Below are 23,718 nucleotides of genomic sequence, written 5' to 3'. Positions count from 1 at the left end.
TAGATGGGCTTCAGATTGGTTTCACAGGTCGGCGCAACATCGAGGGCTGAAGGGCCTGTACTGCGCTGTAATGTTCTATGTTCTAATTACATATTGTAAGTAGCTGGGGTCCAACACTGATCCCTGTCGTATCCCACTGGTCAGTGCTGGCCATTCAGAAAAAGACCCATTTATTCATACTTTGTTTCCTGTTCAGCATTAGTTCTGTTCATGTCAATACACTGCCTCAATCCCATCCACTTTAATTTTACATATTAAACTCTGAAGCAGGGCTTCATCAAAAGCCTTCTGAATGTCCAGATAAACATATCCATTGGCTCCCCTCATCAATTCTATAAATCACATTCTTGAAGAATTCCAGTAGATTTGTGAAGCATAACTTCCCTTGCGTAAATCCCTGCAGACTGTCTCTGACTGTACCACTGTTTTCCAAATGCTCCAGTATTAAATCTTTTATGATGACTCTAGCATTTTCCATACTCCTGACGTTAGGCTGACTGGTCTATAATTCCCAATTTTCTCTGTATCTCCCTTTTAAAATAGTGGGGATACATTGGCCACCTTCCAATCTGTAGGAACTGCTCCAAGATCTAAGATGACCACCAATGCATCGACTATTTTTAGGGCCACTTCCTTCAGTGCTGTAGAATGTCAGATTATCAGGCCCTATGGATTTATCTGCCTTCAATCCCATCAATTTCCCTAATACTATTTCCCTACTAATATTGCCTTCTTTCAGTTCCTCCCTCTCACTAAACCCCATGTTCCCTAACAATTTTGATATGTTATCTGTGTCCTCCTATGTGAGCACAGACTTAAAGCGTGTACTTTATACTGATCTTCATTGAATCTCCCTGCATAAATTAGAATTTTTTTTATTCACTTGTGGGACATGGACATTGCCAGCTGACCAGTATTTATTACTTGTCCCTAAATGCTGTTTATCTATTTATAAAACCTGGAAAATACTGTGAACAATAGGTGACCTTGGATAGACCCAAATCCCTGGAGAACCATTGAATCCATAGTCAAAGCTGTCCCTGTTTATCTGATTCATTTTCATGAAAGAATGTGCCAGTCCAAGTAACTCATCAGCTGTCCCTCAATTTGGGTGTGAAGTCTACTTGGGATCACCAGTTTCTGCCAGGGGTCTTCGTGTGACTGAACAGACTGAACCTTGACACGCAGTTCTCTGAGCGCATGGGGCAGGGCATCCCATGAGGTAGTGGGATCCGGATTTCAGAAACTGCACGTTTTTCTTTCCTTCTTTGCTGTCTCTCTGCCTCATTATGCAGTGCTTGAACTCAAAGCATGATGTAGCTTAAAATGAGCCATTTTGAATGATTGGTAGCAAGCTCCTTGCATTCATTAATGCCAAACTGCTCTGTTTGTAGAAGAGCTTCATTATGCTTTTGTAGCATTTGTTCTCTTCTGGAACATTGGCCAGTTGAGAGTTTGAGAAAACAGGACCTGGAGCGGAGATGCTATTTAGCCATCTGGAAACAGTATCCAGTCATTGTATCTGGTTTTGTAGAAGTTTTGAGCAAAGGCTTGTGAAGCTGGCTTCAAGAAGGACACTAGCATTTCTGTATTGCTCTTGCCATTGAAGCTAGAGAATGCAGCAGATTAGAATTCCTCCAGTGGGCTCAAAGCCAAGCTACTAATGGACCATTAACTGCATATTATCATAGAATCCCTAACCTTGCAGAGAGAGGTCATTTGGCCCATCAGGTCTGCACCGACCCTCCAAAGAGCATCCCACCCAGTCCCAGCCGCAGCACTCCCCAACCTATTCTCATAACTCTACATTTACCATGGCTAACCCACCTAGCCTACATGTCTCTGTGACACTATGAGCCAACTTAGCATGGCCAATCCAGTTAACCTGCACATCTTTGGAGCGCGGGAGGAACCGGAGCACCGGCAGGAAACCCATGCAGAGACAGGGAGAATGTGCAAACTCCACACAGACAGTTGCCCGAGGTCGGAATTGAACCTGGATCTCTGGTGCTGTGACAGAGTGCCAACCATTGTGCCACTATGCTGTCCATTCCACCCATTTACATTTGCGTATATACATTTTGGATCTCATGTGGCTGATTAAGTTGGAGGGGGAAGATTTCTTGTTTGTTTCAATAGCAAAATTATAAATGGGGTCTGCTGCAAAGGTAAGGTTAATTTTGTTTTAAAAACACAGAGGACATTGTGGACATATCAAATTGACAATTTTTTGGAAGGAAGGAATTATCCATTATTTGATTGCCCATGAAAGTTAAGTGAAAATAATGTAACTAAACATAAGTTAAGAATTTTTCAAGCCTTAAAGGAAAGTTCAGTTTTGTTTTGTGTGACTACACATGCCAAAGCAACAGTATCATATAGTCAGAAGAATTGTTAAGCAGAAGTAATTCCTTTCAAATGTCATATGTAACAGTAACAGATCAAAAGCAAGTAAAATTTACATTAATATAACATCTTAACACATTTCTTATAAACCTTGCCAAAACTTTTCTTGTACAATGAACTGCTTAGTAATACAACTTTTGTTAGATAATTAAATGAGTTGATTTGTGCACAAGACCTCAAACAGCAATTAATAGCTTAATGTGGTCTTACAGGTTCTGGCTGAGAGAAGAATGTTGGCTAAACACCATATTGCAATCTTAACTTCTACTGGAACTAGACAAATAGAGCTACATTTTAAATCTTAACCAAAGATGACAATTTGAGTAATGCAACACTCCTTTTTGCAGTCTTGGAATATGCACCTAAAGCTCAAGCAGCATTGAATCCAGAAACAAGAATGCTATTAACTGAACAAGGATTGAACTAAAACTCTGAACATGGCTAATGAAATATCAGGTCACAGGAAGTAATACGGAATGATAAATCAGAATATTTCACTTATTTGTATGGCAGTTTATACAAGTAATAGTGTGGATTTTCATTTACCTCCCAAAGGACTTTATGATCAAAGGGAAATGACCAGAGATTAGGATATAGCTTGCAAATGAGCCGATATTTTTCCAGGTAGCTGCATTACTTTTTGCTGCTGATCTTGAATGATGCTGTTTCATGCCAGGATGATCTGATGAGAAACAAGACAGTCACAAGTCACAGTTGTGCATTATTCCCAGAGGAGATTTACTGCCTGAAATATTGTGCTTTTGATTTGATAAAACAACACCGAGTGGGTTTCATAAGAGACACACGTCAAGCTCCTGAGACCATCTGCTCCAGGGTGGTTGCATCCTCTTTCTCTCCATTCTCATCTTTTTCTTTCCTTCATTTTCTGACATTGTGGGGAAGCCGTAGCCGTGCTCGGCAGGTCGTCAGCTGTGGTAGTGCCTGGAGTGAGGACTCTTGGCCCCAGGAGGCCCACAGCGTGGACTCATTGGCTGCTGTGCCCTCAGTGGGGACTCCTGGCTGCAGTAGGCCTGAAGTGCGGGCACGCCTTGTGGCCCAGGACACCTCAGAGACATTGCAGAAGCCCTGGAGCTGTGTTTGAAGACTCCTTGTGCAGAAGATGAACTCTATCCATGTAATTTCTTTTTATTTTTGTAACTCAAAATGGCACTGGATTGTGGTGACAAAACACTTTTCACTGTATCTTTTTTAGATATGAGACAATAAATAAATAAATAGAATGCCATGAATAATGGAAAATCAACCTTTGAATGATGCCATAGATTGTAATTCTCGAATGATATAATGATGAGATAATTACATCGACAGTGTCATGAATTTGTTTTGCTATGATTCACTGCACCTTGACGTAATTCTATTTTTACTGAACAGTGCATTTGTTTAGTTACACAAACTAATCTCCGATGTTATTCAAGAGCTGCCTGGGGTCTGGTGCTGTTATGGTGGCTAACCATTAGCCTGCCAACTCCCTTTAAAGCCTTTGCTCGGGTACCCCACCCCTTGGACATTTCATGGATAGGTGGAAAGAGGACAAATTTGATCTAAAATCAGTCAAAATTTGGTAGTATCTCCAGTTGATATTTTGTATAAGGTGTGATATCTAAAATCTCATAGAAACTCTCAAGGCATTTATACAAATACGTTTGAAAGAAAACAAGAACATTCTTGTCATGATTTCAGATATCTCAAAACATTTTACTTTCAATTGTGTACATTCAAATTGTAGTCATTGTTATAATGCTGGTGATGTGGTAACCAATCTTCAGACAGCAAGGTCCTACAAAAAGCAATGAGAAAGTAATTCATTTCTAGTGATACTGATTGAGTGATAAATACCAATAAGGATATGAGTCAGAATTCCACAACTTCAGTATAGAACCCTAAGATGTTTGACAAACAGAGTGCAAACACAAAAAGCTTAATGTTCCATCTGAAAATCAGCACCACCAACCACAAAGCACTCCATCAGCATGGCGCTTAAAATGTTAAACTTGATTTTGCTCTAAATTTTCTGAGATGAGACCTGAACCCACAACCATGTAGCACACAGATTAGAAAGCTTCCAACAGCAGGCTGAAGAAAGGAAGGATACACAAAAGGTCAGGATCAGACAAGTGGGTAGTTTGGTGTTTGAAAGAAAGAGAATTGGCATTTATATTGTGATTTTTCACACCAGGATGCTGTAAAGAGTTTTCCAGCCAACAAAATACTTTTGAAGCATAGTCACAGCTGTAATGTGGGAAGAATGGCAATGTGCTGTCAGCTGGACTCCATGAACTATGTGATAGTAATCAGGTATTTTGTCTTGTTGCTGCTGCTTAAAGGATACAGATTGGCTGCATGAGACAAGCTCTCCTCTGACATGAGATATTTTACATCAAACTGAGAACAGGGATGAGAATTTTAAATTTGAGGTAATGGGAATAGGGAATAACAACACTGGTCAGCAAACACAGGCATAAAAGCTTTGAATGAGCTTACATTTACAAAGGATGCAAAGATAAGGGGCCAGCTAGCTTTAAAAGGCCTAAATTAAAGGCATGAATGAGTGTCTCAGCATCAATTTGATTTAGACAAGCGTAGAAACAGACTATGGTAGAAGTTTACCCAAGGCCATGAAGCAGTTTTATTGGGTTGGGGTGGGACTCATGGGGAATGTCAAAATTTCAAATGCAGCATGTAGATTTGGCTCCCTAATTTGTTCCCTCTACCAGGGGAAATTTCCACTGGTGGACTGTGAATAGAATCTGTCATCTGCATGTGGGAACCAGGCATCAATTCACGTCTTAATTAACCATTTTCACAGAGGGAGATGGATGATACAAACTTAAGAGGGAATGTGTGTTGAGAAAAAAATGTAAAATGGCTTCAAAAGGATTTAGACAGGCTCAGTGAATGGACAAATACATGGCAGATGGAATAACATATGGAAACGTGAGGCTATCCATTTTGGCAGGAGAAATCGATATGCAGATTATTTCTTAAATGAAAAGAAGTTGGAAATCGTAGATTTACTAAAGGAACTAGGAATCCTTCTCATTAAATCACTGAAAGCTAACATGCAGGTGCAGCAAGCTAATGTTAGGAAGCCTAATGGAATTTTAATCTTTCTTGCAAGAGGATTTGACTACACGACTAATGAAGTCTTGCTTCAGTTGTATACAAGATTGGTTGGACCATACCTGGTATACTGTATGCAGTTTTGGTCTTATCGCAGGAAAGATATTGTTGCCAGAGACAGAGTGCAACAAAGGTTAACTTAAACTTGTTCCTGAGATCGTAGGACCGTCCCATGAAGACAGATTGGGTAAATTAGAAATCAATGCAGGAAACAAATGCACAAATATTTAACTGCATCATTATCTCTTTCCTGGATGTTTCTCAATTGTCTCCAGTATCCTTGCATGGACCCCGTCATTATGGATTGCCATTTCTGTCATTATAAGCATTTTGGCATGTTATGATGTTCATTTTATAGAGTGAGGTTTAAAGGGCATGTATATGAATGTTGGTGAAAATTGAACAGCCATCACAGGCTCCTTTGGAGAAAACTAGCATGAAGTCCCACTCTGATCACACTCTCGTGTCCTTTTTGTACAGTGAGTATATGTGGATGTTGAGTGAGGGTAAAGTCCTTCTGATTTTCTCCCTGCTCACATTTAGTGTGCAGTTTCACAGGAAGAAAGCCCACTTCAACAGCATTTTGTGGGGTCTAACAGGGTTGATGCTTAAATAAGGTTACCAGATTCTGCAGAGTGAACAGACCTTTACAGTGGAGTCACAGTTCCGGGAAAAATTGTATCAATTAAAAGGTAGTTCTGGAATGCTCCCTGTGGAACGATGTCCCAGTATGAGTGACTGACTTCAGAAAAATGGGATGGGTTAATTATTGTATTAACTTCCTGGTCTTTTTAAACCCAACTATAATAAGTTTTATCAAAGTACAATGGTGAATCATTTTCTAATAAGACATCAGCATTTAATGTAGACGTGCCAACCCTTGCAAATATCTTAAAATTTATAGGAATGCTAGTTCTTTATTTAAATAATTTTCCAACACCTTTAGGGAGAATGAATTAGTGAAACAAAAGCATTATACTTACCAGCAAATACAACACTTGAAAACAATTATGATTAATCTAGCATGCTGTGCTGTGTAATAAAGGGATAACAACAAAAATTATGTCATTTTGTCATTGTGATCAGTAAGACAATAAAATTCTTTGTATATTTTTCACAATTCATTTTTTTTTGTATTACAGAATGGGCATTTGTTGCTTTAGTGCTCTCAGGATCTCTAATATTCCTCATCTTACTTGGTGTATGCTGGTGCCAGTGCTGTCCTCACACATGTTGTTGTTATGTCCGCTGCCCATGTTGTCCAGAGTCTTGCTGTTGCCCTCGAGCCTGTAAGTACACTTTTCCACAGTTCAGTTGGCAAGGGGGTTATTTCTAAGACTTTACTTCTTCTTTCCATTAGCTTTTAGGCTACTTCTGGGAGGCTTATTTAGTTAAAGATGCAAGGTTAACAGGATTTCTCATAAATTTCAGGAATTACACTCTGCAAGATTGTTTCTTCTTTGGTGCACCTATGTATGTGACTGTCTTTGAAAAGGATTTTATGGGATACAAACAAAAATATGAAAAAAAACTATGCACTGAACCCAAAAAGAAATAGTGTTTGTTGAGTAAAGCTACATAACAGTTAAAACACAGAAAAAAGTTAGCTTCCAGTACCTTCATTCTCATACCTTACAAGCTAAACAAAAGGCATTTTTGAGTGTAGTGTCATGTTAACACAAAGAAACCAAGTCATGGGATTTAGTAAACACCAGCTTAGACACAATGTAATTTCAAAAGTTGAAAAATGCCCCATCACTTGTTCAAAAGTATACAAAGCCAAATAAAGTATTAAAGTGACTTTAAAAATGATAAATTGAAATTGTGGAAGCTGTCCTCAGTTTACTTAGGCTACGAGTAACAAGAGGGTTGATTTCACACAAATAATCATTCGAGACCATGCAATGGTCAACAATTATTAGTCCTTTGTCAAACACGAAAAGAAAATCAATATTCCTGTATGGAACAAGGCCTTTATAAATGAGAAGAGAAATGTTCAATATTATTCTTCTTTCTTAACCAGTGTACGCAGCTGGGAAAGCAGTAAAAGCTGGACATCTTCCCAATGTTGCAGCCTATCCATCGTACTACATCCCTAGGGTACCCATATCACCAAGTGTAATTGATTCAAAGCCTCTGCCTCCAACTGCACGTGTGGACAATGATATGGGAGGATCTGGTAAGAAAACCTTTTCTCAAAACAAAAATCATTTTAAGGGCCTTCATAACCATGTTCGATATCAACAATATCAAATTGTGTATAGAAAGAAGCTCTTAAGTTTATTCTAGACAAAGCTCCAAACATAACTACATAATAACAGCTAGTAGTAATGATACAAACTGGTAAATAGAATTAATAATCTGCTTTTTTTCATTCATTAACCACACTTTCTTCCATTGTCCTGGGTTTTACTCAGTCATAACTCCTCCTTCTCATAGCCTAATGCCTCAGGATGGGTGAGTGGGTCTGCAGCTCCATCTTAGAGGTCCTCTTCCTGGCCTGCTGAAGTTCAGCAGCGGTCACAGATCACTGTTTGATGATTTTCCATATCCCACAATGGTGACACAGCAGCTAAGGCTGCCTTTTACCAGCTTAAATTTGAAAATCTTCTAAAGATTTTCATTTTGAAGCATCTTCTTGTTCAGCTGCCAGCCATGTCGTGTTGCTGCTGCTCCATTCAAGCTGGAGTGCCTGTTCTTAACCTGCATTGTAATTGGTCAATTCAGGGAAACTCACAGCTGAGTGATTGAGTACCACAAGGTTCAAACTTGTGGTACCCATTCACCCTGTCAGTGGAATTTAGGAGGCCACAGGAAAACTGTACACTGTGTTGCTGTTTGTTTTCAGACTTAAAATCTGGCACTCTGAAAATCACAATTGTCCAAAAGCTGGACATTTTTCTCTCGTTTTACTCTCCTGGAGCACAGTGAGCCTGGGCACAATAAAGTCATTTTAAGCTGATTCCAGAGAACAGAATCAGTGAGGATTGTGCACAAACATAGTGAGCATACAGGTTAGGAGCAGAGGTATGTAATTTGACTCCTTGAATCTGCTTTGCCGTTTACTAAAATCATGGCGCATCTGATTGTGACCCTGAACTTCACATCCCTGGTAACCTTTCATCCCTTTACTTACCAAGAATTTATTTACCCCATCTTAAAAATATTAAAACACTCTACTTCTACTTCCTCATGAGGAAGAGAGTTCCAAGGAGTTTTCGAAACATAGAAAAAAGGAGCAGGAGTAGCCTGTTCTACTATTCAACATGATCATGGCTGATTGTCCAAATCAGTATCCCGTTTCTGCTTTCTCCAATACCCTTTGATCCCTTTAGCCCCAAGAACCATATGTAACTCCTCCTTGAATTTTTTTTTTTAATTCCCTCATGGGACATGGGTGTTGCTGGCTGGGCCAGCACTTATTGCCCATCCCTAGTTCCCTTTGAGAAGGTGGCGGTGAGCTGCCTTCTTGAAGCTGCAGTCCACCTGCTGTAGGTACACCCACAATTCCTTTCAGGAGGGAATTTCAATGTTTCAACATTTCAATATTTCGTCTTCAAGCACTTTCTGTAAGCAGAGAATTCCACAGGCTAATTACACTCTGGATGAAGAAATTTCTCATCCTCTTAGTCCTAAATTGACGACACCATATCATTCGACTGTAACCCCTGATCCCGGACTACATGGTCATCAGGAATATCCTTCCTGTGTTTAGCCTTTCTAGCCCTGTTCAAATTTTATAGGTTTCCCAGAGATCCCCCCTCATCCTTCTAAACTCCAGGAATATTCCAGATGCAGTCTCACTTGTCCGCTGTATAATTTCTCTAGGCCTTTTGTTGGCAAATGCAATCAATAATATACCTGGAATTGAGTCTAGGCTTATGTTAAATCAGGTGATTGCTATAGGAATGATACAGTTATTCTCAGGACCCCCTTTGGAACACAAATTAAGCCAGAGTTCTCTCTATTGTATATCTGAGCTCTGGTATACAAATATCTGCCTTTGCAGGGAATTTCTTATGAGGAATTAATTTGTGGTGAGATTCTGATTATTATCAATCAATATCTGATTTTTTTATGTCATGAGAAAACAAAGTGCCAGCACTAATAGTCTTTTCACAGGAAAAATGTAGATACTAGTTCTTTCACTCTATATCAGAGTCTATCTCATGAAGTAACTGACAGTGCATCAGTACAATTCTCCATACCTTCAGGATTAGATTGTGACAAATGGGTTGTTAATGATTAGGAAGGTGATTACAATGTCTTTGTCTTTAAATGACAGCTTCTGTTTAATAAATGCTGCGGTGAGATGCCTCCTTGGCCCATTGGCCCATCTGATCAAGGTCCCATTGTACTCTGAGGTAACCTTCTTGGCTGTCCACTGCAATTCCAGTTTTGGTGTCATCTACAAACTTACCTCCTATGTTCACATCCAAACCATTAAATAAATGACGAAAAACAATGGACCCAGCACCGATCCTTATGGCACACCCCTGGTTACAGGCCTCCAGACTGAAAAGCAACCCTCCACCACCATCCTCTTGTCTCCTACCTTCGAGCCAGTTCTGCATCCAAATGGCTAGTTCTCCCTGTATTCCATGTGCTATCGCCTATTCTTACTGATTGCGGCCTATGGGTCAGAAAGTCGAGAATCTAGTTAGACGGGAGAGCCAAGACTAGATCTCAGAGTTTAGAGGTGAGTTTGTTTGGAATTATGGTGTTGAAGACAGAATTGTAGTTAATAAGCAGGAGCCAGATGTAGATATCCTTGTTATCCAGATGTTCCAGGGATGAGGGTAGGGCCAGGGAGATGGTGTCTGCTGTGGACCTGTTGCGCTGGTAAGCGAATTGCAAATGATCAAGACAATTTGGTAGGCTGGAGTTGATATAAGCCATGACTAACCTCTCACAGCATTTCATAATTATGTAGGTCAGAGCCACTGGGTGGACAACTTGAAATTAAGGCACATGAGTCCTGTGGTTGAGCAGTCAATCAGTCTTGCTCCCACATGCACCTAGACTCATGATAATTGGGAAGATTATATCTGAAAGAAAGGCTAGAGTTTTTCAAGTGTGCATGCACAGTTCTAAAATGGATGACCATATGCAGAACGTCATTTTAAAATATTCTGAGCCTTCTTGGGAGATTGTAAGTGAGGCTGATTTGACTCAAAGTGTCTCCTGTATGATAATAAGATATGGGTTGTTAAGCATGATGTCTTGTCTGTTGAGACAGAACCACCAGCTGTTAACAATTTGGACCCCTGTAACATTAAATCAGCTGTCATTGTGACAGTGACCTGAAAATGGGAGTGAGGTTAGGTTGAAGGAAAACACAATGAGTAGAAGCAAGCAATGGCCTGTAGTTTTAATTTGGAGCTGAGTAGATTATTCCTGGTCTTTGCAGCTCTACGTTGTATAAACTACAAATCATAGATTGATTTAACACAGTTATTCTTTTCTCATTTTTCTCTAGTACGAAGTGGCTACAGGATTCAAGCCAACAAAGAGCAAGACTCCATGAAGGTCCTTTATTATGTAGAAAAGGAACTGGCACAATTTGACCCCTCTCGGAGAAAATATGAACAATGTATGGGTGATTTGTAATAAGATAAACTTGAGGCATGTTTACTGTGGCTATTTTCTGTTAATATATTAGCTCAGCAAAAGCATTAACTTCATTAGAGACATTCAGCCTCCAACATACCATTTAAGTTCGCATTACCGTGATTAATTCAGCTTTTAGCAAAATAGCTATTTAAATTCACTTATGTTCTCTCTCTGTCAAAGACTATTAAAAGCATCCTATAAATCTACAGGATCTTTAAATACACCTGATCCACCCACCAATTTTAATTTGCAATATAGTTACGGTTAGATATGGTTGGTATTCTGTCCCCTCCTATCCCTAACTCCTGTATCACAGAATCATAGGGAGGTCACAGCACAGCCATCCTCTTTACTATCAAATGCCTACCCCATTTTTGTATGGTTTGCAAATTTCCCAATCATGACCCCTACATTTAAGTCAATACCATTCATTATATGCCAAAACCAAGGGACCCATAATTGCTATCTGTGCAACACCACTGGAAATAGCTTTCCATTTATAAAAACACCTCTCGACCATTAACCGTTTGCTTCCTGTCACTGAGCCAATTTTGGATCCAACTCACCACATTCCTCTGTATGTCATGAGTTTTAATTTTAATTAATCATCTGACATACGGAACTTCGTCAAATACCTTACTAAAATCCATGTAGACAATATTCACTGCATTATCCTCATAAATACTCATCACTTCCTCAAAAAGTTCAATTAATTTAGCAAAACATGATCTCCCCTTCACAAATCATGCTGATTTCTTCAATTAATCTAAACATCTCCATGAATCAATAATCCTGTCTCTCAATATTGATTCCAGTAATCTTCCCACTACAGAGGTCAGACTGACTGGCTTGTAAATATTTGGCCTATCCCTTGAATTGTTTTAGAATAATGGCACAACATTTAAGGATCTCTAACCCTCTGGTACTTTGTTTGTATCTAATGAGGATTGGAAAATGATCCTCAGAGCGTCCACTAGTTCCTCCCTTTTTTCCTTTAACATCCTAGGTCTTGGTATTTATCCCTCTTCAAGGTCAGTTCCTCCAATACTTTCCTTTTCATTATATTTTGTCTAATATTTACCTGGATCTTCAACTAGAATGTCTGTATCATCTCTCTCTGTGAAAGCAAAGACAAAATATTCATTTAGAACCCTACCTAATCTTCTGCATATATACATAAATTACCACATGCTTATCTAATAGGCTCAACATTTTCCTTCGTCATCCTTTTGCTCTTAATGTACTGAGAAAACATCTTTAGATTTTCCTTAGTTTTATCAGCCAATATTTTTCATTTCCTTCTTTGCTTTCCTAATTTACTTTTTCACTTCACCCCTGTATTTTCCATATTCCTCTAAGCTTCCTAATGTATTACTTTTGAGATTACCTTAAACTCTCTTTTTCTGCTTTACCTTGCATGCTTCTCGAAAACTGGAAGGATGGAGGCTCTGGATTTGGTTGTACAATTCCTTTTCATTGTGGCTTCAGAATCTCATTTCCAAATGCCTCCCAATGATTTGGCACTGATTTTCCTTCAAGTCCAGTACAGTTTTGATAGATTAACTCTTGGCTTTGTAAAGATTGCTTTCCCCCAATGTAGAAATTTTATTCCTGTTGTATTTTTGTCCCTTTCCATAATGATGTTAAACCCAACTATATTATGACCACTGTCTTCTAAGTGGTCAACCACTGCTACTTGATCCATATGCCTAGCTTTGTTTCCTGAGATTAAACCTCTCCCATTGGCCTTGTGACATGCTGGCTAAAAACATTCCCATGAATACAGCTCAAGAATGTTGTGTCCTCCATGTATTTCACACTGTTTGACTCCCAGTTGGCATTTGGGTAGTTGAAGTCCCCAACTATTATTGCCCTGATGTCTTTGCATTCAGACATTTGCCTACCTAATTGCTCTTCTAACTCTCTCTCTCACTATTTGGGATTCTATAGTAGTGTATCTGCCTCCTTTTTTGATTCAGTTCAACCCATATGATCTCATTTGATGCTTTGTTTAGTATGTCATCCCTCCTCACAACTGTGATTGATTCTGGAATCAATAATGCTGCACCCCGACCTTTTTTATCCCCTTCTCTGTCCCCCCTGAAAATATCCAGGCATGTTGAGTGATCATCCTTGGCCCTCTTTAAGCCAATGTTTGATTTTGGCTGTGATCTCATGCTGTCTTGTGTCTCTGTGCCCTTAGCTCATCAGCCTTTAATCACTATACTCTTTGCATTTATGTATCTACCTTTTAAGACTGCCAATTTTCTGTGCTGTAATTTTTAAACCTCTACTTCCTCTGTCTTTCAGAGTCACTTGTGAAGTTTCTTCCTCCTGTTCCTGCTGAATTTAATCTCAGGTTTCCAACCCCCTGATGATCGAGGTAGTTTGCAAGTGGTAGCTCCCTGCAAGAATATTTATCATGGTCCTGTTTAGGGACCATCTGATTTGTACAGGTCACATCTTCCCCAAAATCAGTTGCAATGCCCCAAAATCTGATATTTGCCCTTGTACGCCAGATTTTCAGCCATGTGTTCAATTCTTCAGTTCTCCTATTTCCATCTTCACCAGCATTGGGACTGGGAGTAATCCTGAGTTTGCTACTTTAGACGTCCTGCATTTCAATGTTCATCCTAGCACCCCGAAATCTGCTTTCACGATCTCAATCCCATTCCTACGCAAGTCACTGGCACTAATGTGGACTATGAACTCTGGTTGATCACTTTTTCCAGAACAATATCTTGCAGTTGCTTAATAACATACCTAACCCTGGCACTGTCCTGGAGTCAGATTAATAGTCACAGAAACACCGACCTGATGCTGTAGCCATGGTATCCCCTATTGCTATTGCTCCTCTATTTTTCTTCATGCACCTCCTGAATGGCTGAGTCACAACTTGGTTCTGGCTGGACTCTTCTGAGGAGTCTTTGCCCTCATGAGTAACTGAACTGGAATGCCAGTTAACAAGCCCAGTAGACTGAGGGCACTCCTGCACAGCCTGCATGGTTGACTTAGACTGCCTAGTGTTTAACAATTTCTTTGTTTTTACGCTAATATGCTTTATTCAAGACTCCACTCTCACTTTGTTTTCAATATCTCAGATTGCTCACCTCTCATGTTTTCAAGCTGTCAGATCAGTTCTCTCTCTAGAATGACATTGACATTGATGTTGACTTCTTGTCTTGTGGTCCCCATCTTGCCCACTCCTAAGGACCAAAGTCACTGATTACTGGTATTATGGTAGTGACTTATTTGCAAGTTCCATGGCAAAATGCAGGAATTTATATAACGCAATTTCCAAAATACACTGTATAAATAATTATTTGATTCATTCGATCATTGTAATCCATTGATATCTATAAAGCAGAGGCACTTAATTTCATCTGTCAATCAAAAACACAGAAGATAAACTAAATGTCACAATGATCAGATGACAAGTTTTGATCAGAATTTCAAAATTTGAAAATGAAATGAAACTTTGAAGAGTAGTGAAACCACAAAGAAGACAGGAGTAGACTTTAGGAGGACATGACACATGATAGAATGAGTGAATTGGCAAATGAAATTTAATACTGAAAGTTGCATGATGCTGCATTTTGATAAGAATGAGGAGAGACAATCCAGGCCAAATGGTGTAATAAAGAGAGCTCTGGGGGTATATAATGAAACATGTTTGAAGTATCAAGATAGGTTAATTAAGCAGTTAATAAAGCTAATATGTTGGAGTTATAGCTACCAAAAAAGGAAGATTGTTGAAATTGTTGGAGGTCAGTCATCTTAGTTGCAGGATATCTCACTGCAGGGGTTCCACATGGTCATGTTCTCTGCCCAACTACAAATGACCTTGCTTCAATTGTAAAACTAGTTCAAAACTAGGGGGCATATTTTTAAGGTGAGAGGAGAAAGTTTTAAAAAGGACATGAGAGGCAACTTTTTTGCACAGAGAATGGTTTGTGTGTGGAATGAACTGCCAGAGGAAGTGGTGGATGCAGGTAGAGTTACAATATTTAAAAGACATTTGGATAAGTACAAGAATTGGAAAGGTTTGGAGGGTTAAATGCAGGCAAGTGGGACTAGGTTAGTTGGGAACCGAAGGGTCTGTTTCTATGCTGTATAACTCTATGACTATGACTTGTCATACAAGATTGAATGGTGGCATGTGAAGGTTTTGAACTTACAATAAAAAGTCCTGATTTCATAGTGATCACTAGTCGTCTTGAAGGCCGTGACTAATGTAATTTAGCAAAATGGGCCCAACTCCGTGAATATAATGGGGGTTCTAAAATGCCAAACCCACAATGGAGGCGGCAAGGTAGGGAATGCTATTTATGGGCTTGCAAAATTCTACCTTTATCCCAAGCTGCCTGTCACTGTTCTGTCCATGGTCAGAGGCATGACAGTGCGCTTTAGAGTCCAAATGTGAAAGGGTAATGCCGAATAATAGTTCAACACAATATTTTGACTCAGTCTTCAGCTTTGCACCTAATTGTGGACACCACACTAGCAAGGATGTGAATTCTTTGGAGAGAGTACAAAAAAACGTTTACTACAAAGGTTTCAGGCAAGAGGCATTATAGTTGTGTGGATAGATTGGAAATGCTGTATTTTTTAACGGTTTGAACATGTTATGGCACACCTCAGAGGCCATTACATCCTGAGGTGCAACTTGACCTACTGGCACAGCCGCAGGAGCACTACCAATACATAAAAAGACTCTCCAGATGGTAACCAGGGGGCACAGATTTTAGATGATTGGCAAAAGAACTGGGAGTAACACAAAGAAAAATTCAACAAATCATTAAGATTTGTGGTGGAAACAAATTCAATTGTATTCTTCAAAATTAAGTTTGTTCTTACCCCCTCCTGGAAAATATAAAAATGGCTCGGTCTGAAAAGTCTGACTCATGCTGAAATATTTTTTGGCAAATGTGAACTGACGTCGACCGCTCAAAATTGTGCTGTCATTACTATATGGCTGTGACGTTTGTTTTTGGAGCAATCATATATCTGAAATATAGCCTTCAAGGGATTTTTTTTACGGCAAGATTTATTGTGAACAATAATCTGATACAATATTGCTGCTCCACAAGCAGACTGACATTGTGCAATAGCAGATGCTCAGCTGATGCCATTGCAGGGTTCAGTCAGAAACCATCTCCGTGGGAAAGGAAAAAGTTTTCCTCGACTTTCTGTTCAGCCTTTCTTTCCCTCTTCAAATGTAAATTAGCAGCTTTGATTTGCATTATAGTTTTGGATAAACCCTGGGCTGCTTCAGAGTGCTGCCAGTTTGTAATTGAAACTATCAGGGAAACGTTAGACAAAGAATATGAGTAAATATTTTCAACTTTTTTTATATATTACAGCCAGTAACATGTCGGAGCTGAGTTCACTTCACGATCAGGACAGTGATTTCCGCCAGACCTTTTCTCAGGCTCGAAAACAAGTGGTCCCTGCAATTACTGCCCAGGACAATGACTCAGCATTCAGGGGTCAGCTGACAAGAGGATCGGGACATTTCAAGAACAGAGAAAGACGAGATCACGAACGTTGCAGTAGCAGGTACAGCAATGAACTGTTCAGAGTTTGAAATAAATCATGAAAACATTTACATGTGTCTTCATAATAACCTGTACTATCTCACTGGAAGACTACAGGCCATTCATATTCTTACTGATTATAACATCATGACCTTTTTATTGCATTCAATTTTTAAAAATGTCATTGTTGGCTAGATGGTAAAGAAATATTATTGCATGTGTTTTAACAAATCAGGTAGTCAAAAAATACTAGGTGTAGATTTAAAAGTGTTGTTTAAGACTAATGCTTTCTTTAAAAAGTTATTTGAATAGTTAAACATTTGAAGGATAATTATAAACGCTATTCTTCCCTGTTTGATTAACTGTACATAATTTAGTAAAGCAGGGCAAAGAATAAACAGCACAGAATTGCCTAAAATATAACAGCACCATAATTAGTTTCCTGATTTAAATTTTCTACTGCGTAATTAATATATGAATTTTTTTAGTAGATGGTCTCCTGTGGCGACATCCACAGATGGTTTGGGATGTAGGGTGTGATGTTTCACATTTTCTCCCAATATTTAGTTTCCAAATATGTTTTTACCCATGGTAAGATCCTAGGAAAGGGATCCCAGTAGACAGGAAGGGTTGACATGGCCAAAATTTCAGACCTTAAAGGCTGAGACCATACTGTTAACAAGGGAGTTGCCAGATTTTCACCCAGTAATGTCCAAAATGGAAGGAATGTTGCTTTAGTTGGAATGAAGATGGCATCTGACTTGGTGGTGAAGATATTCCCATGCACTTAAACTCTTGCAGATTGTAAAATGCACAATAAATTCCAGTAGAAGTAGCTATCAGCTCTGAAGTAGTCCAAGTTTGTAAACAATGGGATAACGAGGATCAAAACTATGTAGCAGAAATTCCAACATTTACAGCAGAATTGTATCTGACTGGTTTATTTGACAAGGAAATGCAAATTATCGTTATGACACATGAAGCATTCAGGAATTGCTTGTTCATTTACTTTACTTTGGCAGAAGAGCTCAACAAACCTCAGAAAACACAGACTGATTACAGAAGGAGGCTGTTTAGACCTTTGGTGTATGTCAGCTCTCTGCAACAGCATATCATCTGGTCATACAGCCTATATTTTCCTTGTAGCCCTGCATTTCTTTTACCTTTTCAGGTGATTATCCAGTCCCCTGCTGAAGACTATGATTGAAACTGCCTCCACCATTCTTTAAGCAGTGCATTCCATAGGTAACCACTTGCTCCATGTAAAAACAAAAATCCTCATGCCACCTTTTATTCTTTTCACATTCATCTTAAACCGATGTTCTCTGGTTCTCAAATGTTCCACTAATGGGAACAGTTATTTGCTTTCTCTTCTGTCCAGACCTGTCATGATTTTGAACATCTCAGTCAGATCTCTCAACCTTCTCTTCTCCAAGGATGAGCCTAAGCTACTCCAATCTGTGTAACTGAAATCCTTCATCTTTGGAACCATTCTCATAAATCTTTTTTCCAACCTCTCTCTAATGGCTTCGCATCCTTAAAATTACATGGGCCCAAGAAATGGGCACAATACTCTAATTGAGATTAAGCCAGTGCTTTACCGTAACTTCCTTGCCTGGTACTCAATTCTTTGATTTTATAAAGCCTACTATCCCTTTTGCCTTATGAACAACTGCTTTTTCAGCCTGCTCTGTCACCTTCAATGTTTTATGCAAGTCCCCCTCTGCACCTGCACCATTTTTAGAATTGTATTTTTTCTCTCACCTAGTCCTCATTCTTCCTACGAAAATGTATTCATCATCGAATCCCTACAATGTGAAAACAGGCCCTTCGGCCCAACAAGTCCACACCAACCTTCAGAGCATCCCACCCAGACCCATCCTCCTATAACCCACCTAATTGAACACTATGGGCAATTTAGCATGGCCAATTCACCTAGCCTGCACATCTTTGGACTTTGGGAGGAACCGAAGCACCCGGAGGAAACCCACGCAGACAAGGGGAGAATGTGCAAACTCCACACAGACAGTTGCCTGAGGGTGGAATTGAACCCAGATCCCTGGTGCTGTGAGGCAGCAGTGCTAACCACTGTGCCACCGTGCCGCCAATTTGTTTCATATTTTCCTGTAATAAATTTAATCTGCTACATGCTCAACTGATTCACCAGCCTAAGTTATCTTGAACTGTATCACTATTCTCCACTTAGTTCATAATACTTTCAAGTTTTGTGTCATTGGTACAAGGTGAAATTGTGCCTTACATACCAAAGTACATTAATACAGATCAAGAAAAGCAGTGGTCCTAATCTTGACTCCAGGGAAATCCAACTATATATCTTCTACTAGTTTATAGTAACCAATTTATAATTCATGCTGACATGTTTTATTTTTTGAGCTTCACCTTGGTTGTCAAGCCTGTTAAGTGGCATTTCAACACAATCATTCTTTTCAATTCCATGTACATTACATCAACTGTATTATTGTCACCAGCCTCATTGTTATCTCATCAAATCATGTTAAACACAATTTGCCATTAACAAATCCATGCTGAATTTTTTTATTATTTTATGTTTGGTGAAGTGATTTTTTTTCTTACATCTGAAATCATGCAATCCAGTATTTCTTCAAAACTGAGATCAAGCTAACTGGCCTATAGTTTCTTGTTTTCACTTTCACTACTTTCTTGAACAGTGAGATCATGTTCACTATCTTTGAATCTATGGGGACAAGTCTAGAACCCGGGAAATTCTGCATGTTCAAAACCAACAAAACCATTATCTTACCATATCGGATCTGAGGGATCTTGTCAGCATTTAGTTCCGTTAATTTCATCAGTTCTAGTTCTTTAATAATTAGTATGACCAATTAGTAATTCTTTTGGCTTCCCAGTACCCTACATACATTTTGTGGCTTCTACGTGAACATGGACATAAAATAATTGCTTATGTTTGTCATTTCTTTATGCTGCATTATAGTTTCGTCTTTCTTTGCCTGTGAGGGACTCATAATTACTTTCGCTAATCTCTTCTGTTTTACAGTTTATTTTTATTTTCCAGCTAGTATCATCTCATATCCCACATATCAATTCCTGATCACACTTTACTAAATTTTAAAATCCTTTCAAATCTCGAGTTTACTATTCATTTTGGCAACATAAACTTGTTCCTTTAATCTAATAATGCCCTTACCTTCGTGTTAGCCAATAATGGACCATTATTCTCATGGGGTTTTTATTCCTCAGGGATATATAATTATTGTAAATTTGTTCAATGATATACTGATCTAGAAAACTGTTTAAATGCTTTCCATGAATTTGTTTTCCAGATTATTAGTTTTAGTGATTTCAGTTCCAAGGACTACAAGTATTTAATTTAAGTATTTAATTTGTGTTGTGCGACTTCTACGCACTCCATTTTCCAACATTCCAAAACAAAGATGGAACTGAAGTGTGCTCTAATATGAATACTGTACATGCTATTTGTTTAGCAAAGCTTTACTCAGAGTATGTTTTTTCTATGAACAAAGTGCACAGAAGTGAATGAACTCTAGTTGAAATAGGAACCTCATAAAACCAGATTTAATTTGGTTGAAATGCAGTAGAAAACCACAAAGATAATTTCACTTTTATTGCTCACTAGGTCACGGTCTCGATCTCGATCTTGTGAAAGACAAAGGATTGAATTCCATGACAAAGACCAAACAAGGTCACTGGATGAACTTGAACAATTTGCAGAATCATACCATTACAAGGGGAGGAGGGGTAATTCCCTAGAGCCTGAAAGGTGGGAGAGAAAAAGTACTGACAGAGGGGATTATTATAGAGCACTCAGAGACCGGTATCACTATCAAGATAGCTCTTTGGATGATTACTATAACAAAAGGAGTCGAAGCAGGAATGAGCGGTATGATACTGACCAGGGACATATTTATAATAGTCAAAGGAAGAGAGATAGGCAGGAAGAATATCCACTAAGGTGCACAAATGAGGGCATCAGAGCTTATGATGATGCTTTTATAAGCAATGCTTTGGAGAGAAAAGCCAAATGCAAATCTTACAATGAGAGCTATGGCAGTGAAACACCTTCCAAAACCAGCATCAAGCGAGGGAATGACCATTACTATGGGAAACCTCCAAGCTACAGGGCAGAAGAGGAAGAGACACTGCCTCCATACACTGAAATGCACTTGCAGAGGCTTAGGCCAGAAGAACTGGCAGGAAGAGCCTACTACCAGAAAATGGAATGCAGTCATGAGAGGAAAGAACAAACAAGGCAGAAGAAAGCTGTAAGTTCAATTATATTTTTAATAAAGAATTGTTTTGTTTTTACTTTCTTTGGACAGAACTGCATTAGCTGGATTTAAACTTAACTACGCTAGGCTAGTGATAACAAGGTGTAGAGCTAGATGAACATTCTAGGCTAGTGCCTTGTGCTTGCCAAGGAGCAGCTTGTCAACTATGGCAAACAGAGTATTTTCTCACTTCTGGCATCCACCTCAAAGCAACCTAAATTCTTTAGTATGTCACAGACACTAAAGCAGAGCATTGTACCTTTATCCAGTGATGTCCCTTTTGAGGATTCAAACCTCCCAGCCTGCAGTTCTTGGGATTGATGGATTCTAGAATTGATTGGCTTAAACTCACGAGCTGAACTGAAGTCTTGTCTGCAATTAAACCATTCCAGAATGCAATGAGAAATTTCTTGTGACAGATGTTCCCAGAGAGGGAATCGTTTACATTTTAATGGGGAAGTGCAGGAAAAATAACAAGAATACAAATCTCTATTATAAGAGGGCATATACCTGGCAGAGATATTTCGCTTATGTTTTTCATTACTTCTATGCTAAAAGGAAAGTTGCATTAAATTCGGGGAGACTGATGTTTGCATTCCACAGTAGTTTGCAGATTAAGACAATAGGAAGGAAAAGCATGCAGCATTTGTAACTAGCACACAATTCACAACCACCAGCTTTCCACCACCACTGACACTAAAACCAGTGAACCAGTTTTTATTAATGCTGATAATTAAGCAGAACTTTAAAAAAAATGCATTGTGTGTTTGTAATTATTTTTTAAATAAATTGGCTCCGTAATAATATTTTAAAAATAAATTAGCTCAATAGTAATATAATTTTTTAATGAAACGTTTATCAGACAGTACTTCAAAAATATTTACCAAAGAGAAAAATCTCTTTCTTAATATAGTCAATTTATAAAGGCTGATATGAATTCTGATTCATTGAAAACAAAAAGAATACATTGAAGGCTCTAAATTAAGCTCTTTATGCATTTTGGTCTGTGTCTGATGACAGCTGGCTCTGACTGCAGGAGTGCTACATTAGAAAGGAAATAGCACAGCTGCCACACAGAAGCAGAGCACCACCATTGGTGGTATTCAAAGGACTCCTATTGATTCAACAATGCTGGTTGCAGCAAAATATAAATGACAAGAACTGGTTACTCAAGCCTCTTATTTTCTCTAGCTTCAGACAGACTGTTTGTTCTACAGTCTAAACAAAGTGGGTTCTCTACCAAGAAAGTTACATTCAAGCAGATTTGGCCTGCAATCACATTTGATTCTACAAAAAGAACTGTTCCCATTAATGTGACTGATGAGTATGTAATATGTTGATTGAAAGTTTTACTCATTTTTAATAACTGTGATAAGAAATGTCAAATCAATGATATTTAAAATATTCACCATCTAATTTGCCCCATCACCTATATCTTTGGTTGTTGGACTAATATGTTTTTGCCCTACAGAATCATTTCCCAGCCAGAGATGCTCTTGTGGTGTGAAACTAAAAAGAATTAAGTGAAGATTCTGTTTCCAAGATGGTACTGCTTGACAAATGAGAAATGCCAAGGATTTCAGAATGTTGGGGACATCATCTGTTCTACATGGGAACTCTACAATATTTGATAAAATGGATTGCAAAACACTCGGAACTGACTACTACAGTTCCATATTTTAAAGTATTATGAGTCTCTGGGAGATTTGTCAGATTGGTTTACATGTACAGTATTAACGTGGTGGCTTTAGCACCTACCACAATTTATGTGATGGTTGATGACATTCTAGAACTTAGGAACAAAATTTTTGTTTTGGATTATCAATTCAATACAGCGGAGTGTGAACATTACCTTACCCATTTGGTCCAGACACTAGGTGGCATTATAAAATTTCAAATAAACCATAGAATCATGGAATTTTATAGTACAGAAAAAAAATCATGTAGCTAAACACCACGTATGCTTTTCCTCTAAAGGAACTATTTACTTAGTTACCTTCCTAAGTTCTTGAGCTATTTTCTTGTTTCAAATACTTATGCATCTTCCCTTTAAACACAGCTATGGGACCAGTTTTCCAACTATTACTGCTGTAGAATCCCATGCCTTAACCAATCCAAACAAATTATTTCCTTAACTCCCAGTTCTGTTGGTGATAAAATTAAATTTATGCCCTGCTCATTTACTGAACAGTACTGTTCTGGTTACTTTATTAATTATCCTCAACTTGAACATTGCTATTAAATATCTTTTTATAATTTTCTTTCTTCTAATGAAAACAGCCCAGTTTCTTAGTTTATCCTGAGACCTAACCATATACAATAAATTTTCATCTATTGAATTCTATGAATCAATGCCTAAACGTTCTCAATATCATTCAAGTCCAATGTTACGATCCTGGGCACTACACTCCTCCAATTCTGTTGCCACCTGCAATAATATTAACACCATAATTCATCCTCTTAGTGGCTTTCTCACCTCTTCTTGCTTTGATACTCCAGCATAAGAACATAAGAACTAGGAGCAGGAGTAGGCCATCTGGCCCCTCGAGCCTGCCCCGCCATTTAATAAGATCATGGCTGATCTTTTTGACACTCAGCTCCAGTTACCCGCCCACTCAGCATAACCCTTAATTCCTTTACTGTTCAAAAATTTATCTAGCCTTGCCTTAAAAATATTCAGTGAGGTAGCTTCAACCACTTCACTGGGCAGGGAATTCCACAGATTCACAACC

At 38.7% G+C, this 23,718-nt stretch overlaps 1 protein-coding gene across 2 annotated transcripts in view; it reads left to right on the top strand.

The window, feature by feature from the left end:
* ildr2 (immunoglobulin-like domain containing receptor 2) overlaps nt 1–23,149 on the top strand; it is a 123,608-nt gene extending 100,459 nt beyond the window's left edge. For both annotated transcript variants that reach the window (XM_048603251.1, XM_048603252.1), the window contains exons 5-10: nt 6,690–6,836; nt 7,571–7,726; nt 11,027–11,140; nt 16,524–16,719; nt 20,335–20,980; nt 22,458–23,149. In XM_048603251.1, the coding sequence (XP_048459208.1) occupies nt 6,690–6,836; nt 7,571–7,726; nt 11,027–11,140; nt 16,524–16,719; nt 20,335–20,980; nt 22,458–22,493 (1,295 nt within the window). In that variant the 3' untranslated portion in view covers nt 22,494–23,149. The remainder of the gene's footprint in view (nt 1–6,689; nt 6,837–7,570; nt 7,727–11,026; nt 11,141–16,523; nt 16,720–20,334; nt 20,981–22,457) is intronic.
* Nucleotides 23,150–23,718: the final 569 nt, after the last annotated feature.

This window comes from Rhincodon typus, chromosome 11, assembly GCF_021869965.1.
Source record: "Rhincodon typus isolate 14 chromosome 11, sRhiTyp1.1, whole genome shotgun sequence".
Classification (NCBI taxonomy): Eukaryota; Metazoa; Chordata; class Chondrichthyes; order Orectolobiformes; family Rhincodontidae; genus Rhincodon; species Rhincodon typus.
Note: the sequence above shows the minus strand (reverse complement) of the source record. Positions and strands in the feature narration are given on the sequence as shown.